At 35.4% G+C, this 15,742-nt stretch overlaps 1 protein-coding gene across 1 annotated transcript in view; it reads left to right on the plus strand.

Moving 5' to 3' along the window:
• The window catches only part of MTRR (5-methyltetrahydrofolate-homocysteine methyltransferase reductase), a 33,510-nt gene that overhangs the window by 2,628 nt on the left and 15,140 nt on the right, over positions 1-15,742 (plus strand). The window contains exons 3-11 of the mRNA XM_070939124.1: positions 1,399-1,552; positions 3,971-4,088; positions 5,799-6,129; positions 6,714-6,833; positions 9,274-9,427; positions 11,313-11,401; positions 12,271-12,451; positions 14,273-14,315; positions 14,999-15,164. Coding sequence (XP_070795225.1) covers positions 1,399-1,552; positions 3,971-4,088; positions 5,799-6,129; positions 6,714-6,833; positions 9,274-9,427; positions 11,313-11,401; positions 12,271-12,451; positions 14,273-14,315; positions 14,999-15,164 — 1,356 coding nt within the window. The remainder of the gene's footprint in view (positions 1-1,398; positions 1,553-3,970; positions 4,089-5,798; positions 6,130-6,713; positions 6,834-9,273; positions 9,428-11,312; positions 11,402-12,270; positions 12,452-14,272; positions 14,316-14,998; positions 15,165-15,742) is intronic.

Genomic DNA, 15,742 nt, shown 5'->3' on the forward strand with positions numbered 1-15,742 from the left:
GCCTTTGAACTATGGTGCTGGAGAAGACTCCTGCAAGTCCCTTGGACTGCAAGGCGATCAACCGGTCAGTCTTAGAGGAGATCAATCCTTTTTAGAAGGCCAGATCCTGAAGATGAAACTCAAATACTTCGGCCACCTAATGAGAAGGAAGGACTCATTGGAGAAGTGCCTAATGCTGGGAAAGATTGAGGGCAAAAGAAGGGGACAACAGAGAATGAGGTGGCTGGATGGAGTCACTGAAGCAGTAGGCGTGAGCTTAAATGGACTCCAGAGGATGGTAGAGGACAGGAAGCCCTGGAGGAACATCCATGGAGTCATGATGGGTCGGACACAACTTCACAACTAACAACAACCTTTCAGAAACATTGCATTTGCTAGTTTTTGAGCCAGAAAGCTAGCGAAAGAATGGTTCTAAAAGTTAAAAGTTCTAGCAAACAGAGGGGATGAAAACTGCTGCACTAGGCCAGAGAAAGGAAGCTCAGATCTTCAGAGGTTTTATTATTATTATTATTATTATTTGGTCTGTTCAGCCATAGCAATTCCCTTCTGTTTACTAAATGGACCACAACTGGCAGACCCAGAAATTTCAGTAATTGAGTAAAGCAGTCACATGGGCACCTCACTTAATGATTGCAATGACTTATGACCAACACTCCAGGCCTAATTCTGTTCATAAGTTTACAGTTAAAATGATTCATGTAGTTGTTCCATTGAGGTTGCGATGATGATGATGATGATGATGATGATGATGATGATTTATTAGTCATATTTCTATGTCGCCCACTCTCCGAGGACTCTGGGCGGCTTACACCAAAGACAGTATACTAAATAGCATATTGCCCCCAACAATCTGGGTCCTCATTTTACCCACCTCAAAAGGATGGAAGGCTGAATCAACCTTGAGCCGGTGAGATTTGATCCACTGATCTGCTGAACTAGCAGTCAGCTGAAGTAGCTGCAGTACTGCACTCTAACCACTGCACCACCTCGGCTCTTTCATGTTTATTATGTTTATTATTTTTTGTTTTTTATTTTGTTATTTTTTTCTGTTGATGGTACAGCTCTTAATCTATTTTTTCCAGACTATGTTATGCTATAGTAGTCTTATAAATTATAAGAATGTGTTGAATCACTGAATATTGACTCTAAAGAGTTTAGTAATTCATATGGTAGATTTCTGAATATTTTTGTACTGTTCGGGCTTTTGTCATAAAGCTAGAGCGGTGTTTCTCAACACTGGCGACTTTTAAGATGTGTAGACTTCAACTCCCAGAATTCTCCAATCAATATGCCTTAAAGTTGGTTGATATAAATTTATTAGTGTATGTACAGATGGCACAGAGTTATTTTGATGTTGTGCTCAGTGTTTTAATAATGTATTTTCCTTTTGATTTATAGTATAACTTGGATAAGGAAAAGGATCCTGTGGTTATTGTTACTTCTACTACTGGTACAGGAGAACCTCCAGATACTGCAATCAAGTTTATAAAGGAAATTAATGACAAAAGTTTGCCATCTGATCACTTATCTCATATACGATATGGACTGCTAGGTAAATGACTTATACATTATTGTTCTCATGAAGAAGGAAAAAAATATGAGCTAAGTATAAATCTTACTTGTGGAGTAGATTAAATTCTTTCTCTACTTGCACTTGATTCTGGAACAGTAGAGCCATTATAGGATTTTTACAACTTAACCTCCTTACATAATATCAATTCCTAAAAGGTCATCAGTAGTCTTCCATTCCTCTTAATCAATTTGGCCCTGCTGATAAGAATGTATATAGAGGAGGTACCCATTCTGGGTCTATTTGTGTTGAGCCAGAAGTGCATTTTTCTTTGGTCAACACTTTCTTCAGTTCTCAGCCCCAGATCTGGATGGGGGTAGGGTGCTATACTTCTTCCATCTATTTTTGCCTGAAAAGTAGATTTTAAAAATTCTAAATAAAATAGTCATAAAGAAACTATAGATGACATAAAATAAATCTTAGAGATAAAAAATCAAATACAATTTAAAAGCCTGTAAATAACAAACCAAATCCAACAAAACTTGAAGCAGTGTCATCTGTGTTCTCTTAAAGAATGACAGAAAAATGGCTTTTATAAATAATACTTTAAATAGTGAAAGAACAGCATGATATTTCCAAAGGACATTTTTTTCTGTGCAAATTATAAAACATTTATTTTATTTAAAATATTTATACTGCCACCCATCTTTCAGGCAACTCTGGGCTGCTCCCAAATGTATTATCACATGTCATGCAAAGTTTATAAATGATACAATTAATTCAACTATTTCCTTAACTTGTGTGTGAAATTCCTTCAATCTCTGAGCACTGAACAGTAATTTACTGAAGCAATGTCATTTATCTCTGGATAGATTCTATTGCTCATCTGAGATTGAAAACTGATTCCTTTCATCCCCTTAATTCCTCTTCTATTAGGATTAGATTCACCCCAGATCACTTTATTGTTTGGGCAATTTAAATGTTCAATAATTCCTCCATTATTACCTACCCCCGCAGAAATACCTTGGATATCAAGTAACTAACGAAGAGTGAACACAATTCTTCCATACTGCAGAGCCCCAATTCAGTTATCTGTCACTCAAGCCAACTGTTTTAATTATTTTCATTAGGACTTCTGTTTCTTTTTAGTTAGCTAACTCAATATAACTTATCTATTTATTCATCAAATTTATAAAGCTGTCCAACTCCCTCGTGACTCTGGGCATAGGACAACATTAACAATAGTAGAAAACAATAAAATGAAAAAAGGACAATTATGTCTGGATAGAGCGATAAAGCACACAATTAAACATACATATTTCCATAGTATTCCACACCCATCTGCTCTATCCCAAGGCCTGCTTGGGAATGAAAGCAAGTCTTTTTTGAAAGACAATTTTATATCATTTTTAAGGACCATTTGGACAAAGACAAGATAGATAAAGACAAGATAAATCTTGAGCGGTGGAATACTTTTCCAGAGGGCAGGTACAACAATAGAGAAGCCCTTATTCCTGGGTTCCATTAGATGATAGTGTTTGATCAATGAGACTCAGAGCATGCCAGCTTGGTCTAACTGTACTGCCCTGGAGATAGTAATCCTTAAGACAGGCAATGCCACGAAAGGTTTTATAGGTAATAACCCACACTTTGAATTGCACATGGAAACTAAATGGAAACCAATGCAGGTCATGAGGAAAGGTTTTCCCAGTACTGCCCATGCTGCTGCATCATGTACCATTTGCAGTTTACATATAGCCTTCAAGGGCAGCCGCAAGTAAAGCACATTACAGTTCCCTGCATGCATGGTGACCAAGGATAAGTGAGTGATCCAACTGCACGTTACCCCTCAGCTGGCCTTCACCAACCAGGAGAGAATGATGATCTATCTTATTCCAAAAGGAACTCGCCATTTCTGAAGTTCTTTCTGGTTGGTTGGAGTATGGAATTCATTTAGTCTTTTGCCTAGAAGTTGTCCTATTATCTGGAATATATACTAATTTGATTTCTATGGAGATCAAAAGAAACTGGAAGAAACTGAAGCTGTTCCATAAGGAGAGGCTGTAGAAAATTATTTGGTTTGTGCTCACAGCTGTTACTCAAATGATTGAATTTCTATAAACAGATAGCAAAAGATATATTTCAGCCAATCATACATCATAGTGTTGGAGCGGTATTGACCAGAAATGATGAGTATTGGAATCTAGGTCTAAGCTAGTTGAGGAATGTTGACCTAGAATTCCCCAGTACAATTTTTACAGAGAAGTGTACTAGAATATAGATGTTATGATGACTCATTCTAGGATTTTGGGAGGGAGGATATAGAGATGGGTTGTTTCTTGTTTGTTTTTTGTTTTTCTAATGCTTGCGTATAATTTTAAATACATTTTGGAATTCTTTGTCTATTTACATGATCTGGGTATCTGATGGTGAGTTTAATCCTTAGTTTGATTTTCTCAGGTCTTGGAGACTCTGAATTCACATTCTTCTGCAATGGTGGGAAAATAATAGACAAACGATTTCTGGAACTTGGGGCTCAACGGTTTTGTGAAGTGGGTTTGGCTGATGACGCTGTAGGGTAAGAATCTAATTTCTTTCAGATAAGTTTTATTTTAATTTCTTCCCAACATATTTAGATATGAATATGAAATACTGTTTTTACTCAACACAATGATGCTGGTCCCATAACAACAAATTGGGGGGTGGGGACACAAAAGGTTTAAAAGCCAAGAAAATTATGTCAGGAATTTGGCTAGAGTTGACTTGGCTTCATGCTGGCTATGCTAGTCTTGGGACAATTATGGTAGCACAAGTTAAAGCTGCAGAGATTCCCTCATCTCAGTTGAGACAACGCATTGGTTCTTTTGCTTATTGGCAAAACTACTGTCATGGGTCATAACTCAAATTATGACTCTGAAGAAGTTGCTCCAGCTGAACCAGTGAAATGTCAGCCTCAAGAGACACCAAGCCAGGAATCACCTGAAACTGATTAGATATAGGCACTATCAGAATAGCTGGAGCAACCAGATGATAATGTAAGGCCTCCAAGCCCTAGTATCTGGCAAACAGAGTGGAGAGCAGAAGAAAAATGTTCAGTGAGACTCCTTGCCAAACAAGGGAGTAACTTGATTGAAGACAACTGGCTGCAAGGCTGATTTAAGAGGAAGCCATGAGCCATGTTTCTCCATTTGATTTTCTGCTGTGACATGTCATTCCTGTGAACCCTGCTTGTGAAACTCTAGCCTTGGATTGGCTGATCAACCTGATTTGCATCTCTGAACTTTGGACTGTATTTCAACTACTTTTCTGCACAGTCCTATTAAAAGTGAAACCACCCAAAATCACTATGGCAAGTTTTTTTTCCCCAAGGTAGTTTATTGATTTACATTTCTATTCTTATCAGCTATTATATGATGAGCCTTGAGTAAATTGTTTTCCTCACTTAGTAACTGTGTGAGTGTGAATGTAAGGCCTAAAACAGGACAATTGTTGAGCAGAAATAATACCAAGAACTCAAGGTCAGCTGTCATCTTTATCGTTTACCTTGCTTCTATATAAATTCCAGGAAAGATTTGTATCATCTTGAGTTCATAAAGGTGAAGTTTGGATGAGTTTTTAGAGAAAAAGAGGAAGGTTAAGTTTTGTTTTCTTTGCAAAAGTAAGTTCTTATATCTTTCTTTGTGAAAATGCTCATATAAGGATTTCCAAAAAGTATGTTTTTTATTGTGGCATTTGACTTTGCTTATCAGAAGCTGGTGGGAATTTGCAATAATGTGACCATAAGACTCTGCAACCATTGTCAATTCAGGCCAGTTGCCAAGCACATCTGAATTGTGATCATGTGGCCACATGGGTGGTGCGATGATTGTATTATCAAGGATCAGTCGCAAAGTCATTTTTCTGAAGCCACCATAATTCCAAACCATCATTAAATAGCTATAAGTCAAGGACTACCTGTAATACCTATTGGTCTATGTAATTTAAACTCAAGTCTCTTTCAAGTCCCTAATCCTGGTGTCTCTGGAGGCATGTCTATAAATTGTTTTCTGAGCAACAGAATGGAAGTGGATTATTACTGTTTTCCTTCAGCCTAAAATTCCAGCATGGTCTTCATCCAAGTAGCAACCATGATCAACTCTGCTTATCTTCTGAGCAGGGACAAATCATTTCCATTGGCAAGAAAATTACATGAACATGAACATGAAGTCACCCACAAGTCAAGACTAAGTCAAAAGAGATGATTTTACCCTAATCTTTTCATTTATTTACTCTCTTTACTTTGTTTCAGGTTGGAGCTGGTGGTTGAACCATGGATTGCTGGACTTTGGGTTGCACTTAATCAAGAGTTTGCATCTAGAAAAGAAGAAAAAAATACATCTTTTTGTGCTAACAAGTTTTCTAATCTCTGTATAAGTCCCCAAGCAGAACGCTTGAAAACTGAAGATTCCGGTGTGGAAAATAATCTTTCATCAAAAGAAAATATTAACTCTGAACTTCCTACTGAAAACACTCAACCTTCACTTTCTTTCTCAGGGTCTCCCCTCTCAAATGCAACTCTTAATATTCCTGCTTTGCCACCAGAATACCTAGAGGTGCAGTTTGAAGAAAGCTGTGCTCAGGTAGAGTCTCCCATATTAAAGATGTTTATAGCTATAAACTTCAGAATCTGGAATCTGGAATTTTGCTTTAGAATTCATGTTAAACATAGAAAAGTCTTTACAATTCTGTCTTTAAAATTATTTTAATTGAGTAGCTGATAAAACAAATGAGGAAAACATGGATGTTAGCATGAATTCTTCAACAAGCACCCTATCTTACTCAGTTTTCATTAGGTCTTTGATAATTAAGTTTTTTTCTTGCAATCCCTATAAAGTAAGGACTAGAATTCAGCAAAGTCTAGGTCAGAATGAGAGGTTGTCCTTAGAGTGGGGAAATTGTGCTAAGATCCTTGTTCTACCATCCATTAAAAGCTGTTTGGCCCTTGCTCCTTTAATGTTAGTATTCTAACATAGGAAGGGGCTTAAAAAACATGGATGTCATGTGAAAATGAGAGTGATGTTAAATGTGAATCTTCGGCGTTGAAATGTGTATGGCCCTAAAAGGGCTTTATTTGGGTGGATTGTTAATTGAATGTAAATATCAAACATGCAATTATTTCTTGTAGTTAGTCCTTTGAATTAAACTTGTGTCACTTTATTTGCAGGATGCTAGCCTACCTTATATTTCGGAGAACTCAATTTTTCGTGTTCCTATCACCAAGGCTATTCAACTTACTAGGGATGATGCAGTTAAAAAAACATTGCTGATTGAACTGGATATTTCTGTAAGTTGAGGGATGTTTTTAATTACTTCAACTGATACTGATAAACTTAGAACTGAATATTTCAATGTGAAATATTCCTGATCAAAGCTTCAGCTAGCCAACTGCTTTCTCTACTGGCTCTAAATATTAGATAGTTGGCATTCAGTGTTCACTGGGCAACTAAATCTTTATTTAACTAATGTAGGGTTTCCTCACTTGTGTGTATACATGTAAAAGAAGTATTCTAAAAGCCTTTTTGATAGTTATGGAATTTGATATTGTTTCGTATTGGTTAGGTAATAAGTAAAACAAATCCCAGAAAATGATGAAGTTTAGAAATTAAAATAAGGACAAGTAAGATGGGTAGGAGGAGCTCAACCTCAATATAGAACTTCTCTAAACTAGATACATATTAGAGGATCTAATTAATTTCTCTTGGAAGTGAGTGTAGGTGGGTAAATGGAGAAGCAAGCTGTGAAAAGATAAGGAAAATGGTATAGAGAGTAAAACAAAAGGGAGTGAGGCTAGTCAGAAAACGCTTCTTAATGCTGACATGAATTTAATCACAAATGTATTGGCTAAGGCTTCTCTGTTGATAGATTTATTTTGTAGGAAAGGTAAACAAGACAGGAACAACAGAAATGTAATACTTAATTTGGACAATCCAATAAAAAGAGTTAGAATCCGTAAATATTCCAGATGTGGAATCTGCAGCTGAAGTGGAGGAAGAGGTTTAGAGATGCTAGCCTGGAATTGCTGAAGGGGAGGAAGTGACAGAGCAGATCAGCACCCCACCCCATCCCATCCCTTGGAGGGCTTATCTAAAGATGTTTTGTAGTGAGTGCAATTAATTTGGTGAAATTTTTGTAAATAGGTAAAATAACAATAAACTACTTCTCTGATAAACACTCAATGTAATTCTGGTTATCATTCTGATCCTTCAATCCATCTGTGATTATGTTACAGGAAACACATAGAAAAGATTAAGAATAAATACTTTGGAAAATAATTTTTGGGGAAGGCATTAATGAGTCAACAGGGTTAGCTCTCTTATTTAAGGTTAATAGAGACTTTATGGTAGGAAATGTTTTAAAAGATAGGGAAAATTTGTTTTTGTTTAAAAAAAGTTTGATAACAAAAGTATAACTTCGGCTTTGGTATATACAACAAATCAGGATCAGTTGAGATTTATGCAAAGAATAATAAAAAATTTGAATGAATGTGGGTGAACAATTTGCTTCTAAATGGTAATATAAATATTGGTGCAGGTGCATCAGATAGCAGAATAAGTTAGAAAAATAGAAGACAAGTTTCAGTATTTATGAGATAAGAGGAGCCTGCAAAATCATCTCTATTGTTATTGGCGCATACAGATGTTTAAGAGAACTAAATATTTCAGCTATATAAGAAGCATGGATCTAAAAAAAATCTTGTTGGGCACAATTATTTATTTATTTATTATTGATTCATAAAATTTATATAGTCTCCCATCTCACTTTTACAGGACTAGGCTACAATAAAACAAATAAAAAACAAAATACGTAATATATACAATATTTGCAAGATTGGTTAAACCAGACAAGAAGCCTGACCAGATGAGCTATTCTATTTTAGGATAAAGTTATAATTAACAGAATCTTTTAAGTCTGAAGATGCTACTCTTGCTCTCCCCATGCCCAACCTATTTATAGCCTGAAAACAAGGGAGGGTCTCTTGACCTTTTTGCCCCACCCACATTCCTGCTGTGGGGTAAGTTGCCTTTTATCTGACTGTTCCCTTGATTGAATCTTGCTGCCCAAAGTCTGAAGGTCATTCCCATATACAATTACACAGATCAGGTAGAATGAGTAAAAACAATTAGGGAGAAACAGTCCCATAAGTAACATGTTACATCTTATGATGTTACTTGGATAATTCCTAGATTTGCTGAAACTCAAATTTTCAAAGAACACTGATTCAGGAAACATGTGATTGTTGTTGTTGTTGTTTTATATTAAGTTTTTTTATTTTTTCCAATATAAACATATATGTTTTGTGGACAGTACATTGATTGGGTCAGGTCTTTTTTTTACATTAATAATAATACAAATAGTACGTAGAATTCTAATCTTCCAACTTCAAACAATACTAGTCTCATTTCATATTCCTGTTAAATTTTCCCTTTAATTCATTTAAGCATAAATAACATTTCTTCGCACCCTGTGTTTATTATCTCTTAGTAAATGTTGTCATTCAATATTTTAAAAATCACTCATTATTCCACCATAACATCTATATTCCAAATGCATAGGATTACAAACAACACCAATTATGTGATTATTGTTGTTGTTTGTATTCCAGTAATAATTATAACTATCTCAGGTCCCTAGGAAGGACTCAATAAATTAATAAAAATGTCAAATCTAGTCTAAATATCTGGCTGACTGTGCAACCAACCATAATAATAATAATTTGAATACAGGAAACAACATTTAACTACCAGCCTGGAGATGACTTTAATATAATTTGTCCCAATAATGTGTTGGAGGTGGATGAACTTCTTGATATTTTGGGACTCTTGGGAAAAAAAGATCATTTTGTTTGCATACGAGTTAAGGAAGGCACTAAAAAAAGAGGTAAGTTGTATGTCAGTATTACATGGCATATGATGCTACCTTTTGAAAAGTAGTGTGATCTCATGAATTATATTATTATTTTTGTCTGGGGACGGTGTCTTTTAATTTCTTTGATTTCTTAATTTCTGTAATTAAAATAAACCACACTTTTTATGCTTTTTTTGTTTACAACAATGCATACTAGTTCAAATGCCATCAGCAGATGACTAGAGGTTGTGGTTTCGGTCCCGCCCCAAATGGTTGTGTGAATCATTGCATTATTTTTGCTCTATTAGGTTTATTTATAGCTTAGTCCTATGTTCATATACTCACATGTATACACTGTTATCCAAATTATAGATTTATTCCATATTACATAGGCTTCAATTTATAAGCTTAATCTTATTTTTGTTGAATTTATCTGGATCCTTTAGGAGCTCTTTGTGAAACTCCTTATTCTGAATAAATGTAGGTTCACTGCAAACTTTTATCAAAAACATCCTCTCAGAAATAGATCAATTTACATAAAATTGCCTTGCTCTAGTATAAATGTGGGGGAACATAGAAACACCCTTGTGACAATTTCAGTTTATCTCTGATTCATAAGAAGTTGTCCTCTTATCCTGCCATTGCTGAATAAAAGAAATATAATTCTTTCATAACTGAAATCTGGGCTCTGTTTTGGGGTGTATACTAAATTACTGTTCTGCATCTCAGTATTAGTCAAAATAGTTAATCCAGAAAGGAAATTATCTCAATCTCCTTGCTCAACTTGGTGCCATTGAACTATTTTGCAATTTTGACTCTCAGAATTCCTTGATGACTGGAATTTGGGGGGATGGTACCATGTTTCCCTGAAAATAAGACCGGGTCTTATATTAATTTTTGCTCCAAAAGATGCATTAGGGTTTATTCTGGTTAGGTCTTATTTTTGGGGAAATACGGTACTAAATGCATCCATCTGGCTGACAATCTTAATTGGGGCTTATTTGGGGGGGGCAGGGCTTATATTATGAGCGTCCTGAAAAATCATGCTAGGACTTATTTTCCGGTTGGGAAAATAAATTTTCGGGGAAACAGGGTATCGCAGCAATGTTGGAGCATTCCAAGTTGGGGAATATCATTCCAGGAAATTACTTGGGGGGGGGATTTCTTTCCCTCCAGAACTTTACAATCTAAGATCCCTTCTGAAAAGAAGCATTCTTAAGAACTTTTATCCAGCTGTAATACAAATGGATTTCGACTCAGACATAGAACTTCCCATTGATCTCTTTCATTGGATACCCGTAAAATCTGCTATAAAAGCTCCTTTTAGTCTGATATTTAGATACAAATGGACATCACTGGGTGCAAACTATCTGCAATTGATCTTGTTAAGTTTTAACATTTATGCCAAGAATCCTTCTACATGTGGGACTTGAGGAAGTTTTTTCAGGGAGGGGTTTCTGTTTACCCTCCAGGATTGTCCGCTTAAGCATTTTGGGCTTGCCAGTTACAAGCCTGCTCAGTGCAGTCCTCAGAATATATGGGCAAATTATATCCCAGGGCTTGCTATATACTGTGTTTCCCCGAAAAGAGGACCCAACTAGAAAACAAGCCTTAGCTTGGTTTTTCAGGATGTCGTAATATAAGCCCTACCCCAAAAAGTAGCCCCAGTTAAGATCATCAGCCAGACGGACGCATTTAGAACCGTATCTCCCCAAAAATAAGACCTAACTGGAAAATAAGACCTAATGTGTCTCTTGGAGAAAAAATTAAAATAGGACCCAGTCTTATTTTCGGGGAAACACGGGTACTACCTGAACCAAAGGAGTTGGGATCCCTTTTAGATTTCTTTCCAAGTAATTATATAGAATATGAAGCTTTTTCTATATGGTCACTGTTTTATATTATTCTTTTAAAATAGGAGCAACATTGCCACAGTATATACCAGATAACAGTACTGTTAAATTTATGTTTACATGGTGTCTGGAAATCAGAGCAGTTCCCAAAAAGGTATTTTTCCCATTTATTTTTTCATATAGTCATTAAGTGTAATTCTTGACACACTTTGAGTCTAGACCAAATGCCATTTTAGTTTGTCTCTCATGTTGCAATTGTACTGTCTGCTACTTCAAATTAAATGTCTTTAAGCAACTGATGTGTTGCTTACTTAACCGTCTAGCCAAACTGATTACTGCCTGATGTTGAGAAAAATGCATCATCATTCTTTCTCTTTTTTTTATATTTGATGGGCAATACAGTAAATGTATAAACAGTTGCATATACTAAGTGAAATAATTTTATACCACTTCAGGATCAGGAAAATTTTCTATGAATATTTACTGAAGACTTGTCTCTTATTTGCAATGAATAAAATCACTATTGTGGAGCTTATAGTAATAATTAACAGCATGTTTGAATAAGGCTGCTCTTGTGTGTGCATATAATATTAATTTTCAATTAAACAAGCTGAGTCTGAATACCTAGTGTTCAAAATTGTATGTTTGCAGATGAACATATTGGAATATTTTTCAATATAATCCACTAGATGTCATCACCTAACAATCTATGGAGACTTCTATTTACTGGCAGTGTTTCTCAACTTGTTTACATTTTATATGTTTATAAAAACACTGCATATTAAATTGTTGCATTTATTTTTCATTTATTTTTATGCAATTCTATAGTTTTAATGTAATTTGTTAGTGTTAAACATTGCTTCAAACACAATTCATATCTATTTGCTTTTGGTTTGGGGATCCACTCATTATGACTAACTTTATGAAATAGAGTAGGAGGACTATTTTTTTAAAGTGTAGGTTAGTTTTGTTAACTCATGGTCAATTCTGAATTATTTGTTTGTTTGTTTATTCATTTATTAGGCATTTCTGCGCTCTTTGGTAAACTATACCACTGACATTAGTGAAAAAAGAAGACTTCAAGAATTGTGTAGCAAACAAGGATCCTCGGATTATAACTCTTTTATAAGGGATCCTAGTGTTACTTTATTAGATTTGCTCCGGGTTTTCCCAACTTGCAAGCCCCCACTTAGTCTTTTGATTGGTGAGTCGTTTTATGGGATGTTTCAATTAGAGAACCAAGAGCCTTGGTACTACAGTGGTTTAAAGCACCCTGTTATTAACACAGCTGCCTGCAATTTACTGCTGGTTCGAATCTCTCCAAGGCTCAAGGTCGACTCAGCCTTCCATCCTTTCTAAGGTAGGTTAAATGAGGACCCAGTTTGTGGGGGCAATAAGCTGACTTTGTATAAATATACAAAAGTATGAAGGCTATTGCTTAACGCACTGTAAGCCGCCCTGAGTCTCCGGAGAAGGGCGGCATATAAATCAAATTAAAATAAAAAATAAAAAAATAAGAGAAAACAAGATACTAAAAATTTATGTATTTGGAAGTTGATATGCTGCCCACTTTCCAAAAAAGCTTAGCTAAATTACCCTAATACATTTCACACTATGACTTGTCTTACTGTATGAGTTATATATATTGCATATTAAGTTGTACATGTAGAACAATAACTAAGTTATGGGCTATGAATTATAAAATCCGTGTTTCAGTCTTGTTTCTGTCATAAATTTAGTGAGTGAATTAGGCCAATTCCTGTCAAGCCTCATCCTATATTTATTTTGTAATGTTTATTTATTTATTGACTTATAGACCACCTGCACTCATAGGGGATTACAATCAAAACAGAGAGTAACAAAATTAATAGTCTAACTAATTAATAGCCTTTCTACTTCAGCGCTCAGAAAAATAAGGTCTTCGCTGCCTTTTGAAAGGCAAGATGTTAAGAGAAGTTTTTATGCTCAGAGTCTATTGGCAGTCATAAGAAAGTGCATTGATAGGCTCCACGCAGTTCATAACACATGGGAATCTTCAGCATACCCTTCTTGAGGAACTGAATGGGGCAAATGACTGGTTTTATATAGATATTAAATAATATGGAAGGGAGGATCAAGCACCATAATGGAATAATTATAGGCATAACTATTATTTCCTCACACATATTCTTAGCTGGAATTGCCATTTACTTAGTCTGGAACTACCAGTTCTACCAAATCCCAATACTTTTAGATAGTCCAGAAGTTAGTTGGCAGTATGTAAGATGACAACTCAAGAATACTTTTGAATTGCCTTATTAATGATACAGAATGCTGCCAAAAGATCTAAAGAGATCAGGAAAGCTGAACGCTCTCCATACAGGTCTTGAGAAAAATCATCCACCATTATAACAAAACCATTTCTATGCTGACTGTAAATGATCCAGATAAATCATTTGCTTTAGAACCATCCCTCTGTAACCAGACACCTATTGCCAAAGACGTCTGCAGGACATTGTATTTTTGCAATACAAATTCTCTCCTTTCATACCATACATATTCAGGGTTATGATACATACAGAAAATAAATTTACAGCACACTTGTTTTCTCCTTGACGACTGTTCTACAGACCCCTCTGCCCACCATAGAATATTGGAGAGCGGCCAGTAGTTGTCCCAATGGCTAAATCAAGTAGTACCTATTGAGGAGGGCAGATATCACTGTTTCTTTCATAGTGTTGATACCACCTCTCTCTTAAACCGAATTAACCATCTCCCCAATCTAGCAACCAAAAGCCTGTCCAACTGTATGAGTATAAATCAAGCTTAAAGATGAAGGTAGCTATGATGGTAGTATTATTGGACTTCAATATAAGAATTTTATAAAAATTGCAATCAGAATACAATATACAGAATACTTCAGAATGCTTTAAGTTTTATTTAAATACATAATTATTAGATGATTCCATTATTATTTTGCTTTTGTAAATAGATGAAAGTGTATTCAAGGCTAAACCTTTATACTCACAAGTTTCTTCCTTTTCAGAACATCTTCCAAAGTTGCAAGCCAGACCCTATTCAGTTGCAAGGTAATGTAATTACATTTTAATTGGGAACTGAAAGTGTTTTCCATTCGTTTAAATGGATCCAATCCTTTTATGGTTGGAGAAGATAACAGAAGTTAAATTGAAATCTTTGGAAGTGTACCAGCTTAGCATTTGAAGACTGGAGGTCATTCACATATATACTTCATTAGATTTCTTGTGGTTTGTTTCTCAGCACTAGTAACAGCAGAATGAATAGGCATCTCTGTTTTGGAAGTTCCTATTTGGTTTGTTGTGGCTCATTTGTCCAGGCAAACCACTGTTTCAAACTGATTCAAGTTGAAGTCAATTCTCAAGCCTTTGAACTACAAAGCTGTTGGCCTGTAGCAGCACCTTAATGGTGTGTGTTTGTGATTCCTCAGCCATCTTGCTGCAAGGCTAATCATTGGAATTCTGATAAATCATGCAGAGAAACTGAACAGTATAATCAGAGAGCTTTTGGGAATTGTCTTTTATATTAACTGTCGTAACTGGCCACATGCTTTCAGCCTCAGATTCCTATCTGGAGTATTGGACAATAGTAATATCTTATGATCATTCTGAGAATAAAAAGGGGCTGGTAGAAGCACACAGCAGCGTAACTGTCCAGACTAACCCTTGCCTTTGACAAAATACTTTATTATTATTCAATAGAACATTTGGTTTTTCCTTTGACTATTTCATTGCAGTTCGACTTTGTTTCATCCTGGAAAGATGCATTTCATCTTTAATATTCTGGAGTTTCCATCCCACCTAGGTGAGCTGCGAATAGGGGTCTGTACGGGTTGGCTAGCTGATCTGGTTGCCCCAATCCTTCAGGTGAATCAGAAGAGCAAAGAATTCTTCTCTCCACAGGTATTAACATTTGATAAAAAGCTTATGTTTTGCAAGGCAGAATCTTAGAAAATAATTGCTTCCATTCTTAGTACAATGGTTCATGGATTGCTGGTAGCAGCTATAAAATATAATTTAGGGTCCTATGTAAAGATATTATTCTACTAGCAGAATTGGTTCTGAAAATGGAAAATTTCCATTGCTGAGGGCCAGAATGTTGGAATATTCTGGAGGAAGTTTAGATTTATTTCTGAGGTGGGAAAATGAGGATGGAAGAAAATAGAAGCCAAATCATAAAACATTGACTGTAACAATTAATTGTAACAACTATCTTTGATAATCATTTTATGATTAGTGTACACTGCTTTGGGATTGTTGATGAGAAATGTATTATAATTTTAAAATTACAAATGTTTTATTATAATTAAAAAGATAATTTGTACACGTAATGATACACTATTGGTATGTGACACCAGAAAAGCTTTTTAGAATGTATAAAAGTACCTCAACTATGTTGGAAATGTAGAAAATGTGAAGAGTTATTTTATCATGCTAAGTCGACTTGTAAAAAAAAGCTAGTAAATTTGAGGTTTAAATAA

This window comes from Pituophis catenifer, unplaced genomic scaffold (genome assembly GCF_029215685.1).
Source record: "Pituophis catenifer annectens isolate HBS135680 unplaced genomic scaffold, rPitCat1.0.hap2 SCAF_3, whole genome shotgun sequence".
In the NCBI taxonomy this organism is placed as follows: Eukaryota; Metazoa; Chordata; class Lepidosauria; order Squamata; family Colubridae; genus Pituophis; species Pituophis catenifer.